General features: G+C 47.7%; 1 protein-coding gene across 1 annotated transcript; it reads right to left on the reverse strand.

The window, feature by feature from the left end:
- Positions 1 to 3: 3 nt before the first annotated feature.
- On the reverse strand, positions 4 to 22,146 carry MTF1 (metal regulatory transcription factor 1). The gene is made up of 11 exons (XM_054998668.1): positions 22,011 to 22,146; positions 21,001 to 21,462; positions 11,326 to 11,564; positions 10,913 to 11,044; positions 9,649 to 9,722; positions 8,938 to 9,071; positions 8,594 to 8,671; positions 8,195 to 8,297; positions 7,085 to 7,617; positions 6,593 to 6,656; positions 4 to 4,940 (listed from the first exon to the last, which is right to left on the reverse strand). The coding sequence occupies exons 2-11, from the start codon at positions 21,409 to 21,411 to the stop codon at positions 4,504 to 4,506; spliced, it is 2,205 nt and encodes a 734-aa protein (XP_054854643.1). The 5' UTR covers positions 21,412 to 21,462; positions 22,011 to 22,146; the 3' UTR covers positions 4 to 4,503.
- Between the last annotated feature and the right edge of the window lie 379 nt (positions 22,147 to 22,525).

The raw sequence follows: 22,525 nt of genomic DNA on the forward strand, positions 1-22,525 counted from the left end.
GTCCAGGTTTAAATAAGCGTTTAATTAGTTTTCCATTCGTATTAATATTGCTTTCAATTTTTTTTAAAAAAAAAAATTAATTTCCACTTCCTCGCAGGTATTTCAAAGTACAATATTAATTTTATACAAAATCGAGTAGTTTAAGCAAACACTGTTATTTCACATTTTACATTCTTCAAAAATACAAATTCATGTTTTACACTTCTGGAGTTTGGGAGAGACTCTTCCTTTGGAAGTACTGTACCTGTAACTAACATCTTCACATCGCTCAATGCAAGGACATTTGTTCCCATGTTCAGAGTTAAATTAAGTTTGTTTAAACACAATACGCACAACTCCTGAGAGAAGCTGACCTCAAATCATCTCCGTTTCTAGTGACTGGCTGGAGATGTAGGCAGCAGGAGACAAAATTCTGGGCGTCAGGGAGGGAGCCACAGATGTATCCAGTTTACAACCCACCCACTTAGGTCCAGTGAAAGCAGGCACCACCACAACCTCTTTGCAAGTCATCTGATGGGCTTTGGTGGGCCTGAGTTTCCCCCCTCTAATATGACAGCAGTGAGAGATTTTCTCCCCAAACCTTGCCTTCCCTCTCACACATTGGGGTGGGGAGTAGGGGATAACAACGGCTGTCATCCTTCTGCAGAATGCAAGCAGACAACTCCATGCTGGTCTTCCAAGAACAAAGCAACCCATCTCTCTCCTGGTATGCCCCAAGCTATATACCAAAGGTGGAAAGGGGCAACCAGAAACCTCTCGCAGTTACCGCATGAAGCCCTAGGCCCACTCTCCCAACTTTTCTAGCCAGCGCTAGAGAGAATGGCAGCTCCTCTCTTCCCACATAAAGCGCTTCAGTATCTCAACAGATAGACAGAGACAACCAGGCAGAGCAAAGAAAGGAGCCACTTCAGTTACCAGACTGCCCTTTCCTCTCATGAGACCTTTCTGGGCTTTACCAAGGAAGATTGGAGGGGAACAAATTGCAAAACAAAGCGAGGGGAGTGTTAAGTAGAAAACTGAGAGTGCCCCCTGCATAGAAACCTTTTTCAATTTTGGCCAGTGTGCACACCAATAAAACACAGTTTTTACAAATGAGCACACACTGATCCATGCACCCTACATAAATATCTGTATCTATGTGACCAGAGTGACATAAATATCCAGTTTCCTTGGCATTTTGCAGTGCAAAACCAGAGCCCAAACCCTAGAAAGAAAAAGTAGGACAAGATGCAAAACTGGAAAGGTTAGCCCTGTCCCCATCCACAGAGGATGCTTACAGAAAAAAAAGGAGACACCACCTGCAAAAGAGGTTAAGGAAAATACCCTTCAGGGAACACTCCTGATCCAGGGGGAGGAGCATCTACCTCCCAGATCAACTGCTTGAATTACCAAGAAGCTTGGAGGGGGGGGGGTTGCAAAAAAGAGGGAGCCAATCAGTGACACTGGCATCTCCTCTACGTTTGTCAAACAAAATTCCTTTTGTTGGTTTCTTTTGGCCTCCCCTACGAATCAACCATGGGCACGTTTTGTGAGGAGGTGCCAGAAGGGACTGCAATCTCTTTGAAGGATTTTGCCACTTTGGATGGAGAATCCCTTGCAGTGAAGTAAAGCCAGAATATGATACCTGGAAGAGCAGAAGGTGCTACAGGTGCTACAAGTCCAATAAAAGACAGCCTTCTCCCTCTCCCTTGGCCCTTCCTCTCTGGGAGGCTTTTAACAGAGGAAGGCAGATTATATCAAGCTAGATTCTGTATCTCAGCAGTGGCCACAGTCGCCTCAGAAAACACAAGTCCCCTCCCCTCCCCCCCCCCCCCCGCCGCCTGATTCTGTACAGGTGAATCTCCCGTTTTTATTGATATATTTTTTGCATAGACTGGACATTTGCTTAAGAATGCATAAATCAGAAGGGGGCAGAACACATATTACTGAGCTGGTTCCTACACCAATTCCATCCACACATGCACAGACACACACAACCAGAGTGCATGGGGGATGCCACTTCTAGATACACGTATTGCACTGAGGTTAAGTGCTCTTCTTCTTGCACAACCACATTAAACTTTTACTCAGACCAAAAAAAAAGGGAGGGGGGGGACTTTCTGAAAAATATTTACAAATGAAATTGCAGCAGTTGGTTTAAAGAGAACTAAAGTGCATTATATAGCCCAGCATGTTTGTATAAATGGAGCAGACCCAGCAAAAGTACTTTTCCTTCTTTAGACTCCCACATCAGCAGCTTCCAGCAAATGCAGCAGATTCCAAACATTCCCTTCATCTCCAGTCTGATGCTATTCCTGCCTAAGGTTCTTAGCATAACCAAGTCACCCAGCAGAGCAGCAAAATCCATCAGGCCTAAATGCTTCAAGCAAGGATGCTGCTGCCACCCACTGGCATGTCCCCAACAGCCATTCCAAACACAGACAAACCTCCGAAGGGTGGTCTCCGTGTGCGAAACCCAATCCCTGACAGTCCAGCACAGGGGCCTCTCCACATCTGTCAAGGAGCGCCTCCAGCCATATTGAGCCTCACCCACTCATGGGAAGGAGATGGCAATTCTCAAAGTTATGGTTTGAGTTCAATTTAATAATAAATAAGCTTAAAGGAGCAGGAAAGAGAATACCTGGAAACGACCTTCCCCAACAGCTGCTCTGCTCTCCACCCCCAGAGAGGAACAAGCAAGGCAGCAACACTGAGCTTGCTTGTGAACATCTGCCGTAGTACCGCCCAAGTCTCCAATTGTCAAAGGAGGCTGTGCAGCTATGCAATGCTGCAGGTACCAAGGGGGCAGCTCAGGGGACCAAGGAGTCTTCATCCCCACCCTTGAAAATCAACACCCAATTGCAGCCAAGGTCAGAGGAAAGATATCTCCTCTACGTTGCACTGCATGGGTCTTCAAGCTGACCATTTCAGCCCAACAATTTTCAGGCCAAGTATTTCAACTCTCTGATCTCTACCCTGCCATAACAGAGCTAACTGGGCAATGCCTCTGGGCAGCTCTGCACTACACAGGCTGTACCTTCCTGCACCAAACAGCTAGAATCTTCTTTTTTTAGTGTAGGCAGTCTCTTCCTCCTCTCCAAGCTGGGCCAGACCTTAGCCTGCTTAAGCCCCAGGCTCTTACACAGCCTCCAATGAGGCTCACTGGACTCTCCCTCCCAGGTGCTAGGAGTGGGGTAGGGTTACTAACACCTTTCCTACACCAGGGCAAATTTCAGAGAAGGCTTAAGGAAGTCCCGAGGCGTCTCACCCCCCCCCCCCCCCAGCTGCCTGGAGAAGCCTATGTCATTTGTCCCTCTCAGTATGCAAGAAGCTTCCTGGTATCCACCTTCTATCAGACAGTTATTCTGCATGTGAAATGAAGATGCTAGGAACACAAAGGGAATGGCCACAAACCCAGACATAGTTGGGTGGAACCCTCAAAATGGCACCTATGTTGCAAAAGTCAAAGGACGCAATTAAAACATTAAAAAGGAGGGGATGCTTCCAGGAAAACTACAGGCTTTGGTGTGAAGGGAGACTGTGTTTCTATTTTACCCTGAGTTAAGTTAGAAGGTAAGGAGGATGCACTGTCCACAGCAGCAGGCTGAGGCAGAATTGGGCAGGAAGCTGCTTAACGGCAAAGAGGAAGCATCTGGGAAGCTGCCTGAATGCCAGGCTCCTTGCGAGGGAGGGAGCTGTGCTCTGGAGAGACACTGGCATTCACTTGCCAAAGGGCTGGGCAGTATCTGCAGAGGGTTGGATGATTCCTATGTGGCAAGAGCAATGTCTACCTGAAGGACAGAGAGGCTTCCATAGCCACAGCTGCCCACCTACAGGAAAAGCTGGCCAAGATCCTATGGCTGCGTTTGCTACGCTGCAAACGGCTGTGCTGGGCCAGTGGTTCTGGTAAAGCTGAAACAGTGCAAATGAGCCACTGAAGTCTGTGTAAACACTCGGGCCGCTAGATCCTGTGAGTGGCACTCAGCTACCAAGCAGGAGAGGGTCTGAAGACCCAGCCACCTCTACAGAGCAAGAGCTTTTACTCCAGTGCAAACTCTTGAGTAGATATGCCTTGCTTAGACTTCTAGCGCTTCCAAGCCAGGGAGGGGGGAACCCATTTGGGAAGGAGCATGAACTCTCTTTCTCCCTGGCACTGAAGTTGGTGACACCATCTTGAAAAGTGCAGTTCTCTCTCGAATGGGAGCCCATCTCACCGCTCCACTGCCCCCACCCCATAATAGTGCACACACTACTGAAGACTGTAACAAGGACTTCACATGCTGCCCACACCACTCCCCAACCTCCACCAAGCTATGTGCAAGTAGACAGCAATTATCTCCGATCCCCCCCTTTTCATTCACAAAGAGCTGAAGGGGCGAAAGAGAGCAGCCCAGCAGTTCAGGCACATCTTTGCCGTCTCTCTTCGGAAGGCATCTTTGCCTGCTCTGTCTTCTCCTAAGGAGAGAGCTCCACAGCCAGGGAGAAAGGCTCCTTGTTGAGCCTTCCCCAGGGGTCAGGAAGGCTTCACTTGGGGAAGCTGTTGCCAAGGGCAAGCTCTTCCTCCCCCTGCAGCAGGGCTTCAATGGGGATTAGTGGGGAAGGGGCCTCGCGGCTCTGGAGGGAAAGGAAGTCGGAAACATCCACGGCACTTAGGGATTGGGTCTGCGAGTCCAGCGGCTTCCCAGCCAGAGTGCTCCGCTCGCAGGAAGGAGGCAATGTGGAAGAGAGGACATCCGCAGACGGGGTAGCGGCCACGGCAACAGGGAAGGGTCGTGGCAGAGGCCCTGGCGCAGGAGGCTCCTCTGAGGGCTTGGAGGAGTCAGATGAGGAACAGCTCTTCCTGCTGCTGCTGCTGGCTTTCTCCTTCCCCGAGTCCCGGCAGGCACATTGGCACTGGCAGGCTTCCTCTTGCTTGATAATGATCACAGGTACGCTCAAGCCGATCTGTTGCATGGAGCTCCCTGGAGAAAGCACAGGCACAGTCAGTACAGAAGCTAGGTGCCAACTGGTCTAGCATGGGTTTGCAAGCACTGTGGGGCTGTCCATACTGAAATATGCATCCCATTTCTACTCCTCACTGTCAGGGATAAAAATATGCAAAGTACGGCAGAAATACTTTGGGAAGATCAGTAGCAGAGGGCGGGCATCTTTCAAAATCTGACCCAGCCACCCGCCTGTATGCGACAGGGCATGCCTTTTCTCTCCCCTGGTATGTCTGATGGCAAGCAGAGAGCCAGAATTCTGTTGGGGCAGAGCACAGCCCTGGTAGTGGATAACTAATCAGGCAGCAGCAAGAATCAGGTAGCTAAATCAGACTACAATCTGGGAGACCCAGGTTCGAATTCCCCCTTGGCCACAGAAACTTGCTGGGTGACCTAGGGCCAAGCACAGACACTCAGCCTATCCTACCGCACAGCACAGTTGTGAAGATAAAATGGAGGAGTGCGAATCAATGTAAAATACTCTAGATCCCCTCTAGGGAGAAAGGTGGGGTATAAAGGAAGTACACAGATAAAATCCTAGATGTTATATTGGACCCAATGTTACCCATGGAGAAGCAAGTTAACGTTTCTGTAAAAATGCTTTCTTCTAAATTCATCCACCCTGGAAGATGGCTCCACTAACCTTGACTGAGCTGATCTGGTCACCTGGATCCAAGCCACAGTAACACTGAGACTAGACTACTGTAAAGCACATTCCCTGGGCCTGCCCTTGAAGTCAACTCAGAGACTCCAGTTGGTATAGAATGTTGGGGCTCAACTATTACCAGATAGAGCATGCATCATATTCTGTAGTCACTCCATCAGCTGCCCATCAGTTACCAGGTACAATTCAAGGTCCTGCTTAGCAAATATGAAAGGCTTCATGGCATTAGACCCTCGTATCCGCAGGGAAACCTCTCCTGCAATGCTACACCACAACAGTGTCACTCATCTAAGCAGGGCTTCTGGGGGTGCCACCCTGAAAATGGGCAAAATCAACGGCTGCCTGTACACACACATTCTCTACTGTGACCTAACCTTTTAGAATGGCCTGCTTGAGGTCAGAGAGGTCCTCACATTTTGCAAACTAATAATCATGCTTGTATACCATTCTTCAGACAGATTAGTGCCCCACTCAAAGTTGTGAACATGGTCAGTGTTATTATCTCTGCAATATAGCTGAGGAGCTGAGGCTGAGAGGAGTGGCTTACCCAAGGCCACCTGCTGAGCTCAAGGCAGTAGTGGGATTCAAACCAGGAGAGTGCTGATTCGCAACCCAACCACTATGCTACAGTAGCTCTCAAAACTATGCAAAACTATTCCGAAGGGCATTTTTACACAGTTATTAGGGCTATATTATAACAATAGTTCAGGAAGATGCTTTAACAAATAATACATACATCATGTTGCTGTATGTATTATCCTACTACATAATTTCTGCATTGTTTAACATATCATGTCTTAGAAGAAAAAAAACTGGATGCAACTCTCCCCAGACAGGTCCTTCCCTTCCGCACGCCAGCCTCAGTGTGGGAGCAGGGTGATCTGATGAGAACATCCCATGTCCTCTTCAGTGTCAGAAACCATAAAGTTGGGGATGGATAAGACTCAAGCATCTTAATGCTACTTACCTGCATTAGCAGCAACAGGCAGGGCAGTAGTAAAGAAGACATTCTCCACAACTGGGGCCTGTGGCTTTAAGAAGAGAAAAGACTTTCAGTGATTGAGACATCTGGTCAGCAAGAAATTAGAAAAGACCCCCCCCCCCGAAAGCAAAAACATGAAGCTGCCTTGTACCACGTTTATCAAGGTCAGTACTGCCTACTCTGCTGGGCAGGGGCTCTCCGGGGTTTTAGGTAGAGGTCTTTCACATCACTTGCTACCAGAGCTTTTTTTAACTGCAGATGCCATGTACTGAACCTGGGGCCTTCTGCATGCCAAGGAAATTCTCTGCCACTGAACTATGGCCCTTCTCCTATTCAGGCAAGATATCCCACACCACTGATGACTCCCACAGTGAAAGCTGCAGGCCTGGCCACCAGGCCTTGTGTCCCCCTCCCCAACACTGAACTATAAGGGTGGCCCATTTTCCCTTTCCATTGGAACACAGAGTTGATACAAACCATTTGCTCTTGGTTCTGGGACATCCTGCTGGCACCGTTGAAAATCCACTGAAGGTTCCGCTCTCCCATGACAAGGCTGGACTGTAGAATGGCTGCACTTTGCGAAGGAGTGATGGTGATGGTCGGACTGCCAGCTAGCACAGAGCTCCCGCCAAGAGGCATTGTCTGAACACCCCCGGGCAGCGCCTCGGGAGCACTTGGTGCAGCTTGTGCGGGGGCACCTGCGACAACAGAAAGGCCAGTCCCAAGGGGCTGCCGAGGTGGCTGAACAGGGGGCAGGAAGTTCTGAGGGTTTGCTGTAAAGAATGTGCTGTTAGGAGCAGGCACTTCTGGGGACTGTAAGAGAGCAGCAGGGGCTCCGTAAGCTTCTTGCGGAGGAGGACTGGCAGGGACTGGGGGCGGCATGGGCGGGGTGGGCTCAGAGATGCCAAGCTGCAGAACAAGTGGCAAGGATAAAGGTCTGGCCTCTCCCGCTGATGGCTGGCTGGCAGGGGCAGGGTCTGCATCACCACCAACACCTTCGATCAAGGCGGCTGCCAAAAAAGAAAAGAATGAAAACGCTCTGCAGAATCTGAAAAAGCTCTTCATGTAAGAGTCTCAGCTTCGGCTATTCCGTTGCTAGTAGCCAGGGACTCTGGCTTGGTAGCAGCCACAACGGGGGGAAATCTTCTATTAATCCCAGCTGGTTTCTCCACTGACTTAAGTAGATGCATTCTAGATTCTGTTCTTGCTGCCTAGGCTGTGGTGATTCAGGAATTCGGGCAGGGGATCAAAATGTCACACCAGGACAGGATTTTTCTTTTCTCTTGTGCAGCCCTGGCTTCTTGGGACAAGCCAAGGTGACCAGCCCTACTGTGATGAACATTAACAACAGCTTATGGACTAGTAACAGCATCATGAGACATACAAGGCAAGAGGTGTGTTGGAAAGGCTTCTTTAAGCCTTTCTTAGACATGGGACCCCTTCAGCCACTTCTTTCCAGGGCAGGAGAAGCCTGTTGGGAGCCCTCTTTCCTACACCACAGGGCAGGGCAGTTGCTGTCCTTCCTGAGATATTGTGGCCATCCACGTGGGAAAGGGAGAGAAGAAGTGATGCCAACTGGGCCCATACCTGTCTGCTGAGAGTCTTCCTGAGTGACAGGAGGCTCCGGGCTCTGGAACATGGACTCAAAAATGCTGGCTGGTGAGATGGTGCTCAGGTCTTGTCCATGCATCTGGAGAAAGGAGGGAGCAGTCAGACACCCAGCAGTCAGCTCTCTGTACCTGGGCCCAGATTTGATAACAATGCCTGCCCACTTGCTCAGACTTAACAGGGCAGGCACCCACTCTCAATGTTTATTTCCTGATGTAATCTGCTCACAGAGATGTAAAGGTTGCTTTCAGCTGCATGACAGAAATCCACCACTGGAACAGAGAACGTTAGTCCTTATCCAAAGAAGCTAGACAGGGATTGTTTCTGAGTCTTGCACGGCCCACTGTGCTGTCACAAATGAACATGAGGAATACTTACTGGATTAGAATTGTCCCGCAGCTCTGAATCTGTGGACATGAGGCTCAAGTCACTCAAACAGAGCGAGTGGTTTGTATCCTACAGAAAAGGAGACAAGAATTCTTTTAATTAATGGAGCATTTAAAATTATGAGGGTTGTTTGGCTCACCTTTCCAAATGCATCAATTCTTGGTTTAAGAATATGTAGTGCACGGGATCCAAGAACTTGCTGGCCCCTTTAAAGAGTTCCAGCCTTAGATGTCCTAGATATTGACAAACAGACAAAGAACAGAGCATGTGCTACTGTTGCCAAGCGAAAGCTGAATTTCTACCCATCGGAGAAGCTTAAGGAAGAAGCCACCCACCTCAGAGATGTTGCTGTTGGAGAGCAGAGTGTAGGCAGGCCCTTTCTCGTGTCCCTTCATGTGGCTCTTGAGACTATATTGTGTGCTGAAGGTCTTCTCACAACCATTGCTGGGACAGAAGAAAGGTCTTTCGCCTGCAACAGCACAAATTGGTGAACTTGTGTTATGGCCACCTGCTTCTAGGTTAGTGTCAGCACAAGAGTTCTTTACTGCTCAGCAGACTTGGGGTTTCAAATGCCCAGACAAATTTCAAATGCTAAATCGTGGAAGAGTGGACAGAGGGATTTGTAACAGGCTTCAGAGAAAAACTGTTCTGGCCTGGCTGCTTATTCTAGTGCGCTGAGCTGCTTTTGAGTTGATTCAACTTTTAGCTTGCTCTTAACTCTGAGTTATTAACAGCTAGCTGCTCATCACTCATGATGCGGGAACCAGTATAGCATAGTGGTTAGAGAGTCAGAATATGATCTCAGAGAACCAAGTTCGAATCCCCACTTAACCATGGAAGCTTGCTGGGGGACCATGGGTCAGAGTACAAGGCTGCTCAAAGGATAAAATGGAGGCGTGGTGAATGGCGTACGCTGCCTTGCGTCCCCACTAGGGAGAAAGGTGAGGTATAAGTGAAGTAAATAAATAGATAAAATAAATACAGCAGAGGCAAGTGATACGAAGTTAGACGTTAGACTCCAGGGCTGCCTGGCCCGACTATCTTACCCGTGTGTGTCCTGACATGTGTTTTCAGGTGGTGACTTGCAGCAAAGGCCTTTCCGCAGCCATCATGGTCACATCTACAGGGTAAAGGAAGTGGAAGAAGTATCAGCAAGAAGCTCCCTGCAGGCGCCGCTTCTAAGAATGCCTCTTGCCTCCTACCGGGTCAGGAGCCTGGGCGTCAGCCTGCCCTCAGAGCAGTGGCAGTCCCATGGAGGACACCACCCAGCTCAGTTCTCAGTCTGCCTTTGGACACAGCACCAGTGTAGCAGAGAAAGAAACAAGTGAAATGTCAGTCCACTGAGGTAGCTCAGGCACCAGCTGGGAAGTGTCATGCCTCCAGGTGGGACTGGGTTCCTATGCTCCGCCACGGCAGCATGGAGGCTAATATTCCCCAGGACAAACCACAGGCTTGAAACCACCCCTCCTCAGGAAACCTGTTAGACAGCAAGCTGAATCCAAAGTCTGTTCCCTTAGCACATACCACCAGATAGTTTGCTGGACAGTATGCCTGGTAAGACAGAACTCTTTAAGTCACGGTCAACCATCTCCCTGCTGAGACCACACGGAGCGTCTGTCTGCAGCCTGCTGAACTAGGTCAAACCTTTCATCAATGTCAAGTCAAAGGTGATACTAGTCACTAAAACATCTGTTTTGGAGATTCTGCTTCCTCTGTTGGATGGAGTCCAACTTTCTTTAACTGACAACAAAAAGAGCTTGGAGTTCTGTTGGACAAGCTCTATTATTTAGAGAAGCTGGTCACTGGGGAGGGGGAATAACTTTTCCAGCTAAAGAGAGGATTAGAAGAATAGGTTTTTTTTCTCTTTCTTCTCACCTGGCTCACCCAATTCTCACTGTCATACCTCCTTTCCCCCCAAACTCAGCCCCTTGCAGCAGCCCATAATTGCTCCCCAAAATATCCTCCCAGCATTTTGTGAAATCCATTATTAACAAGGCAGGCTGGAATACACTGACTGGAGGGAGGCACACTTTGGAATCATCTAAGAACAAGCACCTGTAGACTAGGGCAGACTTCATCTACAGCCTTGGCCAAGCCTGTAGCTGTACGGTCAAGCAGAGAGCCTTGAAGTTCACAATGTGAACATGCATGACAACAGCCTAAAAAGTGCCCAACCCAGCAGAAACTACAAGGCAGGGCCTATTCAAATGGAACACATCTGTTCAGACCATAACAAACAGTGCTTCTTCAGCAACACTGGAGGCGTTGGCCAGTTCCACTCCATTCCCTCCCTGCAACTCGAAAGCTCACCTAAAGGGCTTCTCGCCTGTATGAGTCCGAACGTGTTTCCGCAGATCACTGAGCGTGGTGAAGTACTTGCTGCAACCCTCTGATTCACAGTTGAATGTTTTCCCTGTGTGAAGCCTCTGATGGGCTTTCAACCTATAGAATGGGAACAAAGAGATTCCATTGCTGATGGCACCTTCTGAACTGGATCCGGGAAATACCTGGCTGTAACAGCACACTAGGGGTCTGCAAACAGAAACAGTCAACATTTGGGCAACAAAGGAGGCTCTTCTCTCAGACCTTGCGTGTAGCCTAGAATAGCCGACCCATCTGACACAACCACAGTCCTGAAGGTAACGTTGTGGGGAAACTATTCTTCAGGTGAGAATTTTCAGAGGAAGCTAAAAGCATGTGGGAAAGAGCCCACCCATGCTTACCTGTACAGTGTATTAAAGGCTTTCTCACAGCCTTGTACATCACACTCAAAAGGTTTCTCCTTGGTGTGGACACGAACATGGATTTTGAGACTGTAGGAAGTGAGGAAAGCCTTTCCACACCCCTCCTGGTTACACACAAAGGTGTATTCTCCTCGGTGAGTCTTCTGATGGGTGCGCAGGTTACCTGCAGTGCTGTAGGTACGAGGGCAGCCCTCAAATGTGCACTGGTAGCGTTTCACCTATCAGAAAAATAAAGATGTCCCAGTCAAATTATTAACCTGTGTAACTCCAGGCTAAGTTGCTCTCCTGCTACAGATTCTTACTCCTCTTGACCTGAGAGAGTTACTTTCCATAAGCCCAACCTACTCACAGGGCTGTTTTTGAGAGTAGCGGAACGGAATAGCTTCTTTCATAGAGAACCAAGCTCCTGAGAGGAAGGGTGGGGTGCTAATGAGAGTCATTCATTTAAAAGCACTGTAGTCATGGCCCCAGTTAAACTTCAGAAATGAGGAACATGCCAGAACTTTAAGATGAGACATCACTACTCTTCTCTCCTACCAGCTCCAAAGCACTAAGCCACTTGGATTGCCCCCCTCCCGCTCTGTGATGAGAGAAGGGAAGCAGAGAAAACAACACGGTAGCTCTTCTCATCCCAAGCCACACAGAGGGAATCTTGTGCTTAAACGCCAAAGAGCTGGTGCTGATTTGAACATGCCACCAAGTTCCACAGCAAGAAGGATCTTGTGCAGCCCATGGGTGCCAAGGTATTTTTGTGCAACCTTACTCTGGGCCAGGTAGGTGAATCTCATTCTATAAACACATGAACCTGCCTTATGTGGAATCAGTCCCTTGGGTCCATCAAGGTCAGTATCATTTACTCAGACTGGCAGTGGCTCTGGCACTGGCCCGTCAACCCTTTGTTATCACTGTGGCTTTGTCAACCTGCTTCTTTACTGCATCAGGTAATACCAAGGGGCAACCTGCTAGAAGATAGGCCCAAACAAAACAACAGCAGAATGCCACTGGGACTCACATGCAGCTCTCAGCTCAAACCAGTTCAACGCATCATTAATGATTTGCAGCCAAGGCTGGCCGATGATATTGTCTCACAAGCACTGAGAGGCAAATCTTTTCTTACCCACAGATAGCCCCCTAATCTTAAACAACTTCTCATTCACAATAAAATACTTCCGAACAGGCACACAAACTTTGGAACCAGAGCCCGCAATAAACCAAGATGCCAACTCTATCCCCGTATTCACTCAAATTACACAATCGCTGGACTTAACAACACCAGCTATACCGTCTCAGGTTCATTCACTTGTTCATCTTCCAGTGTTATATATGCTATCAAGTGTCAGCAATGCCCTTCCACTCTCTACACTGGACAAACAGGTCAGTCCCCGCACAAAAGAATAAATAGACATAAATCTGACATTAAAAATGACAGCACTCAAAAATGAGTGGGAGAACATTTTAATCTTCCAGGACCTGCTAAATTAAAAGTGGTTATCCAAACACAAAGAAGCTTCAAGGGCAGAGTACATTGTGTGGTTGCTGAACCTGAGTTTATTTACAAGTTCAGAACAATAGACCTCGCCCCCTCACCCTCCAGGGGCTGAAGAGAGACATAGGATTCTTATCTCGCTATGAATGCTAATTTCTGCTCTAAGTAAGCTGTACTGTACCTTCGCATCCCGACTCTCCGTTCTTTGCTTCATCCCTCCTATCCCCTGACTGGGATATAAAGGCTCAGGGATCTCCTCCCAGCATCTGAAGAAGGGAGCTTTGACACACAAAAGCTTGTACCCTTGTAAAATGTTGTTGGTCTCTAAGGGACCATTGGAATCAAATCCTGCTGTACTGCTGGAGACCAACATGGCTACCTACCTGAAACTACCCTGAACGATGTCAGTCTGGCCCACCCCGGCTAGCCAACAGCTCTGCAGGGTCTCAACCAGAGGCCTTTCACATCCCCTCCCACCTGGAGATGCTGGGGGCTGAGCCCGGGACTTCCTGCATTCCAAACAGACCCTCTCCCTTGAGCAACAGCCCCTCCCCTCCACGAAGCTACTTGCTCCCCAGTCTAATTTGTTCGCTAACAATTTCACAAAAATCTCGTGCCAATCTTGTAGGACTGGATAATGAGGGGTGAAAAACCATCGCAAAGTATTTAGTTAGTGTATTATGGGTCGGGGTTTCATTTCAAGACGCAGGACGAGTTAGTTCAACAAAAGCGCCACCAGCAGATCCCCTCTTTCCAGACAGCACTAAGTGGCTCTGCAGTTCCTAGGAGGAGAGCCCCAATGGGCAATGCGGGTTCAGCAGCCCGGAAAAGAACTAGAGGGGACACAATCCTGCCAGTGCAAAAGACAACGACGTGCTAAACATGCAACGTCGTTCATCGGGCCCCACAACTGTTGCGTTAAGCTTTGCTAAATACTCCACCCAGCTCTGTGAGACAACCAGGAAATGGTTCGCTTGGGTGTCAACACAGCTAACAGAGCATTCTCCAGGGGATGAAATCAATTGCTTTGCAAAGAGAAAGGGACAACAGCTCTCGAGGCAAAGTTATTTCAGTTGAGCATAACAGTGGAGGAACGTCCCAAACTGTCACAAAAGTAAAAAGGTGTTTGCGGAGCGGAATCGAATAGCAGCAGAGAGGGGCTGGTGTGGCACAGTGGTTGGTTGGTGTTGGACAAGGACCTGGGATGTCCGGGTCTGAATCGCCCACTCAGCCATAAAAACCCACCAAGTAGTCTTGGGCCCATCACAATCTCTCAGCTTAACGTACGCCCACAAGGTTGTTGTTGTAAGTATTACCTTGGATGGGGGGCTGGGGAGATGTGAAAAGTTGCTTTGGGCCCCAATCAGGAAGAAAAGCAGGATATAAAAATAAAGCAAGCATAAATTAAGCAAAGCGTGAAAGAGAGCTTCAAGTCCCTGCAGGAAGATACAAACATCTTCAGTTTCAGAAAGACAAGCTGGGATGACATGATGTTATCTTCCCATTCATCTCCGCTTACTGTGCCACTAAACGTCCAATGCTGTCCTTAAAGGAGAGGGACTTGTCGAGCTGATGGGGCCACACGTCTCACAGCTCCATGCCCATCCCCAGTGGCATTTTCAAGCTACCGGTCCTTTAAGAGCCCTGAATCCAGTTGCCCCCAAGGCAAGGAGGTAGACAACTGGTCAGACTCAAGGAGTAGCAAATCTGTACCAACTGCCAGGGCTGCATTCAAAGAGTCACAAACTGCATCTGACGAGGCAGGCTCTAGCCTAATCCATGAACGCTTCTGCTACAATTAAAACAGGTCAAGCTTTTAAGGTGCAATAAGACTGATTGTTTTTGCTGCAACAGACTAATGAGGCTCACCATTTGGAATACGAACTTGATGCCTTCTTCTGGGAACAACCTAACCCTACCCCTGCCAAAGACCTACATACAAGTTACTCTATTTGCTGCTGCTGAACCTTGTTAAGAGAGGGCTCTGAACAGAGCTAAGTCCAGGAGAGCTGTGGGAATGAAGGCTCCAAAGAGCCTCCTACTCTTTCTGCTTCCTTTCCCGAACAAGATAGTCCAAAGGCCTAGAAGACTCTCCAGGTATGCTAAGAAAGACAGGCAGTCACCAGAGAAGTCAAAATCTGCCAGGGAAGGGAACTTCAGGATGAAGCCAGAACTCCCGTGTGAAATAAAGGAGCATCTGTGAAGCTTGCTCTCAAGGGTCCGATTGAATCATCAAGATAGTTAAAGCAGTGTTTTAAAATGCTGGTGCCAGCTTTTAAATGAATTTTATTTCTGGTCACTCTGGAGTTTAAATTTGCTGAATAGTTTGGTGTAGTGGCTAAGAGCAATGGGACTCTAATCTGGAGAACCAGGCTTGACACCCCACTCCTCCACTTGAAGCCAGTGGGTGATCTTGGGTCAGTCACAGCTCTCTCAGAGCTCTCTCAGCCCCACCCACCTCACAGGGTGATTGTTGTGGGGATAATAATAACATCCTTTGTAAACCGCTCTGATTGGGCGTTAAGTTGTCCTAAAGTGGTATATAAATTGAATGTTATTATTATTAGCAGCCTTCCAAAGGCAGCTCAAAAAAGATTTACCAACTACCAAAGTTGTCACCAGCCCACTTTTCACAAGAACTGATGGATCTGACAAACCAGAAGCTAACTACAAAAGAACTGCAGAGAGTTTTCACAATAACCACCAACTTGCACACTGAGCTTTACTTTCACAACACGAAGAAAAGGAGGAATCAGGATGAAAGAGGAAGCCAATTTTTGTACTGATCACCAGTGCTGACAAGTGGCCAATCTCAATGAAACTGAATTTCGGCACTAGTTTTCCTCAAATGGAAATCATCTTGTTAACCTGATTTCTTTGGCAAGGTACAAAGAGGGGTGGCCACTTCATCTGCTTCATACAGCTATGCTTCGCCAAAAGACACAGATGACACCACCAAAATCTCAGCATGGGTCTTAACATTGTGCTGCCTTTCTAGTAGGCAGGTGATGACACTATGTGTAAGCATTCATTAAAGAAAGTCACTCCGTGAGACTCATCCGTGTTCAGCCTCTGGTGTCTGCTCCTGATTGAAAAGTGGACTTTTCAAATTATGTATTGGAATAATTAGTGCAAAGAAAGAGTCCCTTGGTTTGTGGCCATCAAGTCACAAATGACCTAGGCAACCCCATAGGGTTTTAAGGCAGCTGACATTCAGAGGCGGTTTGCCATTGCCCGCCTCTGTGCAGTGACCGTGGACTTCCCTAGCAGTCTCCCATCCAAGTACTAACCAGCGCTGACCCTGCTTCGCTTCTGAGAGCTGAGCAGATCGGCCTAGCCTGGGCTATCCAGGTTGAGAACGAAAAATATGAAATTAAGAAGCAACGTGACACCACTGTACATTCCACTGCTGACTGGCCTGGCCCAGAAAATGTTATAAAGGTAAGAAAGTGAAAGATTTGAAGGACAAAGGGCAGAGGAGCCTGTGATGGCACTGGCTCCAGCATCTGCTGCCAAGAGTTCTGGAGCCTGGCCAGGATCCTTTTTGCTAGTGATGAGAGCACAGGGACAGAACGAGAACCCTGTTGTTGGAAAGCCAAGCTGCGTCACTGAGATTAGTCACACTGAAACTTTTTCAGGAAAAGTTCTGTTCCCTCACCCCCACTCCAAATCTGAAATGATTCAAGCGCCTGGACACTTGTATCTTTTCAATGCATGCCAAAACTGAAGAGGCAGGGATTTGCTCAACTGAAAGAGGATAACAATACTGGAGCTTCGGAGAACGGGTGGTAGGAACTGAATCGTGCCGAGCAATCTTGGCGATGAGAGAACATTCTTGGTGGGAACAGCAAACAAGTGATTTAGGAATGAAAGAGTTATAGGCAGCATGTTGCTGCTGCCAAAACTTCCACCTCCACCAGAAGGGCTCAGGGAATGCATAGCAAGCAGGGAAGGGGGGTGCTTGAGCTTCTGGGCTTGCCATGTTATAGGAGCATCTCCCATAGAACTTTGCAGAGGCTCTGCTGCATCTCCACCACTTTTAACCACCATTTCTTGGGAACAACGCAAAGGGCTTTGTTGCTATTTCATAGAGGAAGCACAGAGCCATTCCTTAGACTGCTCCAGCACCCTAAGGAGAAAACCATCCAGTGTGCTTTATGCAGGAAGTGCTAGCTGCATGAATCTTTGGAAGAATCAAGTGAGCTGTCAAAGTCTGAAGTGTTCATATGTGCAAACAGAATAGCAGTTCTGCCTTGTATCCCAGGAGCAGATGAACAGGAACTTCATCCAATCCTATAGCAGTGGGTATTCTGGGATTTTCACACAAGTCCCCCACATGGCTCATGGTTCAATTACATAAGGTGAGACTCAAAGGTTATTTGAACCTTAGGTGTTCTTTGGAAGGGCATTTGGGTTCGTCTTTACTTGTGCAAGACTACAGGGCAATTACCAACCTAAAACACACACTGCTCTCAAAAGTATCGAGCCCTTAAAAGGATGCAAACAGCACCCTGATACTTTTGATAATGCATTCCTCATTCACCCTGGTTACAGTGAAATTATTGTTGGCCAATCCATGTTGATCCTAAAGAACTGAGAGCAAAAGGCTGCAGGCTGAAGATAGGCAATAACTAAGGCCCAAATGACTCAACAGCAGCTTAACAGTTTTCCAAAACTAGAGGAGCAAACTAGATAAATGCATATCAAGAGCAATGCAGTGGGGGAATATTTAAATTCTTAGGCACCAGACAAGCTTTAGCAACACTGATAATTAAACTATTCACATTTTTAGTCTCCTAGATTACTTCAAGCCAGCAATTTTTCTAACCAGGGTCTTACCTTCGAGCAAAGAAGAGGACAGCAGCAGCATTGTAAGAGATGCATGCCACAGCTACAGTCAATTATGGCTGGTATAGAAGATGCTCGTGCTCCCAGGAGGCAACAAAAGTGAGCTCCCTGGGCTTTGTTGCAAGCCAAGGTGACATATCCATAAGGCAAAGTAGATTCAACACAGACACAAAGTGGAAAACTGGATTTTATTAGCTAAGAAGAAGAATGTCTCCCTCACTGCCAAGGGAAGCACTCTAGCCAAGCACTGCAAGGAAGTTCACCTGTTTGGGTTTGCTTGCAAAAGTCCTCTTACCACAGACTTGTTGTAGCTTGTTGAATAAAAGACTTGTTGAATAAAGAGTCTGCTGTTCTCTGCCTGACCCTAAAGCCACAGGGAACAGCACATTGCACACAGGAGGCTTTTCACAGCGCAGTGCAGTGCTCCCCAGCAAAGGGAATTGGCACTCATGGGGGGGAAGGTGGCAACAAGAATAATTATGTCCCGAACAGCCTGGCCAGCTCTCTGAATGGAACAGCCAAGACAGTTCACAATAGAAAGCTCTATCTGGTGGCAATAAACAGAAAGCTGGTAGATGAGAGTCAGCTTAGCCTACTTGTGTAAATGACCAAACACTTTTGCTCTGAAAGAAGTTAACAGTTCAACCTTGCGCGCAAAGATGATGAATTCCAGAGGGGCCATCCCGTTATAATACAGAAAGGAGTCTTGGGGAATCTTAAAGACCCACAGACTGACAGTGGCATAAAGTTTTCATGAACGTGCACATGCCTGAAGTGAATCCTAGTCTATGAAAGCTTCTGACACAATAAAGCCATTAATTTTTAGGGCACCCAAGACTCTTTTTTGCCTTTACAATCAAAGACGAATGGCATTTTGATTTCTATTGGAGTTAGTAAGTGCCAACAGTTTCTGTACTGTTTAGAAATACACATACTGAGGTCTCTGTCTCTTCCAAACTACCTCTTTCTCTGAACGTACTAAGTAGTAATATTGATTTAAATGAATATATGGACATTACAATGGAAAATCTGGGTGAATTTTGTCCTCCGGGTGAATTTACAGAAACAACAGAAAGATTCTCCTGCTCATTTTCTGGGCAAGAAAAAGGAGTTTCCAGAGGGCCTGCCGGGCCTTATCTAAAGCTGCAGAAGTCCTGATGACATGAAAGTAATCAAACTACAGACTTCAGTAGTAACACTGAAAGTAGCAGGTCTGCTCTAAATGTCTATAGTTTTAAGACTGCAGACTAAAATTTTGAAGACCTAGACCAAAATATGATAAACCCAATTTCTTCACAACTAAATTGAACAGCTCTTCTTGCTCTGTTAGCCAAGAACTTACTCCTAAAAGGAGAAAATGCAAGACCTGTTTTTGCAGTTGTGGAGTTGATAGAAAATGTTGATTGGGGGATTTGTTCACTATTAACTTTGTAAAAGGTAAAACAGAACAGAACTAAATATGCTGATGGGGTCTGAACCAGCTGCAACCAACACTGAAAGACATCTTGGGATTGCAGTGGATAGCTCCATGAAAATGTTGACTCAATGTGCAGCGGCAGTGAAAAAGGCAAAGTCCACTTTAGGGATTATTAGGATAGGAATTGCATATAAAACAACCAATACTGTAAAGCTCTACCATACAGCAATAGAGCACCAGCATTTAGAATACTGTGTGAAGTTCTGGTCGCCGTATCTCAAAAAGGATCCTTCAGGGCTGGAAAAGTACAGGACAGGGCAACCAAGATAATTAAGGGGTTGAAGAACTTTTTGTGAGCAAACACTGAAAGGTCTGGGACATTTCAGTTTAGAAAAAAGACAGCTACGGGGGACATGATAGAGGTTTATAGAGGGATAGTGGATCGGGAGATGTTCTCCCTCAACCACAATGCTTTAACTTGGGGGTACCCAATGTAGTTAATGGGCAATCTGTACAGGACAGACAATACTTCCGTACTCAAAAAGTACTTACATTGTGGAATTCGCTCTTAGTAGTGATAGTGGTAGCCACAAGCATAGATGCCTTTGAAAGATTCATGGTGGCTGGGATACAATAGCTACTAGACAAGGTGAGTAAAGTGAACTCCCATATTCAGAGACCTCTGAAACCCTAGGAGGTGATATCAGAAGAGGTCCTTGACCTCTATGACTTGCTTGTTGGCTCTTCAGGGTAACTGGCTGGCCACTCTGTGAAACAGGATGCTGGACTAGATGGACCCTGGTCTGATCCAGCAGAGCCAGTTTGGTGTAGTGGTTAAGAGCGTGGGACTCTAATCTGGAGAACCGGGTTCGATTCCTCACTCCTCCATTTGAAGCCTGCTGGATGACCTTAGGTCAGTCACAGCTTCCAGGTGCTCTCTCAGCCCCACCCACCTCACAGGGTGTTTGTTGTTGTGGGTATAATAATAACATACTTTGTAAACCACTCTGAGTGGGTGTTAAAGTCGTCCTGAAGGGCGGTATTTAAATTGAACATTATTATTATTATGTTCTTACTTAAAGTCAAGGATTAAATTTTTGCATTTTTATTTACTTGCAACGCATTAGAAACAACTTTATAGCCCTTACAGTTCTAAGGACATCTGCAAAAGGATGTGGGTACAATCCCTGAGGAGTATCAGAAGCCAGAGAAGTTGCTGAATGAGATTTCCAAGCACTCAGAGGCAGGGCCATATCAGCCAGTATAGGACATGCTCCTTCCCTTGACTAATGGAAGCAGAACTATTTAAAATAAAAGGAATCCTGCACGTCTGCATGATGTACGTAAGAATTTCATTGACCATATCAAAACTATACTGGTGCAGAAGTCCACACAGTCTTATTATGAAAATGCCCAAGGCTGACAAATGGCACAGATGGGAATGACAGCATGCATGGCTCAAAACAGGAGAGTAGGCATGACTATCTGGACTGCTCTCACAAGCACAGTGCAGAGCACTCCCTGTATGCTTTAACCAGGAGCTGTAAGTTCACTTATTATACTTTTAAGAGAGAGAGTTGTATGCCATGTAAATCATCCTATACTTAAAGATACATGGATGTTTAATGGTTGATTTTTGCACCTCAGAAGTCTACCTTGGAAAATAATGAGAGGCAAATATCAGCACAGGAACTTAAAAGAGTTTGGGTAAAGGCAAGTAATTTTCACACTGGGTCTGCAATGTAGGTACTGGATCCAGAATTACATTTGTGCATGGCACTTCAACAGTGACCTCATGGCTTTTAAAAGTAACACAAAAGCAACCCTTTGTGATCGAGTTCCAGATTGCCAGACAAGAGCCTGCAAAAAGGAGAAAGTAGCCAGATTAGAGTCTGTTACTTACTTCTTTAAGCTTAGTCTCAGGGCACTCAGATTGCAAAGTGAGGGTGGCTCCTTCAATGTTTCGTGGCATCGGAGTTGAACCAGGATTGATAGTCAAATGAATCTGATCTGGAGAAATAATGTGCTGGACATAACCCTGGGATATTCCTTCATGGTCCGCTATCAAATGAAACCTGTCCTCATGACCTTCAGGTAGAAAAGGGAGAGGATCACCACACGGCCCTTCATCTTCCTCTTCCTCCAGTGACCCTTGATCTTGTTCAATGAGGACTGTTGTTCTGTCATACACCGTCCGTGACAAAGATGAGACAAGGCCATTCTTGTCCACAAACCTTAACGGTTTATCCTCCTGGGTCAAGTCATCCTCCTCCACTTCATAATAGATGACACTCTCAGGACTGTTTTCCCCCATGGTTCAGTGGAATTCAGGGTAGGGTCGCAGGATCAATAAGCAGCAGCTTACCTGAAGCAGAACACAAAAGAAAATTAGGATAGTCTCCACCAGAAACCTTCTAACAATTAGTGACCCCCCCTTTCCCCCCTCTGACGTTCCCCCCTGCTGTTATACTTTAGGTGACTTGGGTAGCTCTGTAGTCATCTGTACCTGTATACCTGCTTTGCAAAAAACTAGCTAAAAATAATAATAATACATTTTAGTAAAGCATCAAAACCCAACCTGGCTTCCAACAGCATTCAGCACGTACGCCCATCTTGTTGGCCCGCCACGGCAAAGCGCATTCGCTGAAAATATTTAGGTTCTGCCTTCACACCGAGAGCTCCCAAAGTGGCTTCCGAGGCAATTAAAACACAGCTCCACGCGCCTGCCTCTCTTGGCCTTGCCAGGCCTGCCGACGGCCCGCCCGGCGCTCCGGCGAAGGGGACCCGCTCCTACCTGTCATCGCTACCTCCCCGCGCCACCGCTGCCACCCTCCCCCACGACGACGAAGCGGGGAGGCCCCAGCGCGAAGGGCGCTCCCTCGTCGCGCGGCCGCCTCCCCAGCGCTGCCTCACCGGCTCCTCGCAAGGCCAGGCCGAGCCCGGCCCGTGTCGGTGCCATGGCGCCCGCCGGCTGGCCCCGCGCAGCCCCGGCCCCGACGCGGTCCGCCAGGGGCTTCCTCAGGCATCGACGCTTCCGCTTCCGCCTAGCGCGGGGCATGGCAGAGGCCCCACTTCCGCACGCTAGAGCGGCACTTCTGTGCGCGCAGCTACGGCGCGTTGGCGCAGACAAGAGCTCCGCGGTCCTAGCGCCGATATGATTACAGGCGGGTGGTTGCAGGGTTGCCAGCTGTAGGTTGGGAAATTCCTGGAGATTTGAGGGGTTGAAACCTGGAGAAGGTCGGGTTTGGGGACGAGAGAGACCTCAGCGGGGTATAATACCCTAGAGTCCACCCTTCAACGTAGCCGTTTTATCCAAGGTAACTGATCTTTGTAGCCTTCACTGTGAGGTTTAGCATAACTTCAGGGGATCTCCCGGCCCCACCTGGAGGTTGGCAACCATGCCAGACTCCACGTTTCCAACTTCATAC

Source organism: Eublepharis macularius, chromosome 15 (genome assembly GCF_028583425.1).
Source record: "Eublepharis macularius isolate TG4126 chromosome 15, MPM_Emac_v1.0, whole genome shotgun sequence".
In the NCBI taxonomy this organism is placed as follows: Eukaryota; Metazoa; Chordata; class Lepidosauria; order Squamata; family Eublepharidae; genus Eublepharis; species Eublepharis macularius.

Coding starts and splice junctions, on each gene's coding strand:
- MTF1 (XM_054998668.1), bottom strand. CDS start 21,411: ATGGGGGAAAACAGTCCTGAGAGTGTCATCTATTATGAAGTGGAGGAG. Junction 8,672..8,937: donor CCAACAGCAACATCTCTGAG/GTGGGTGGCTTC, acceptor CCTTTTCTGTAG/GATACAAACCACTCGCTCTG. Junction 4,941..6,592: donor GCCTGTTGCTGCTAATGCAG/GTAAGTAGCATT, acceptor TGCTTTCTCCAG/GGAGCTCCATGCAACAGATC.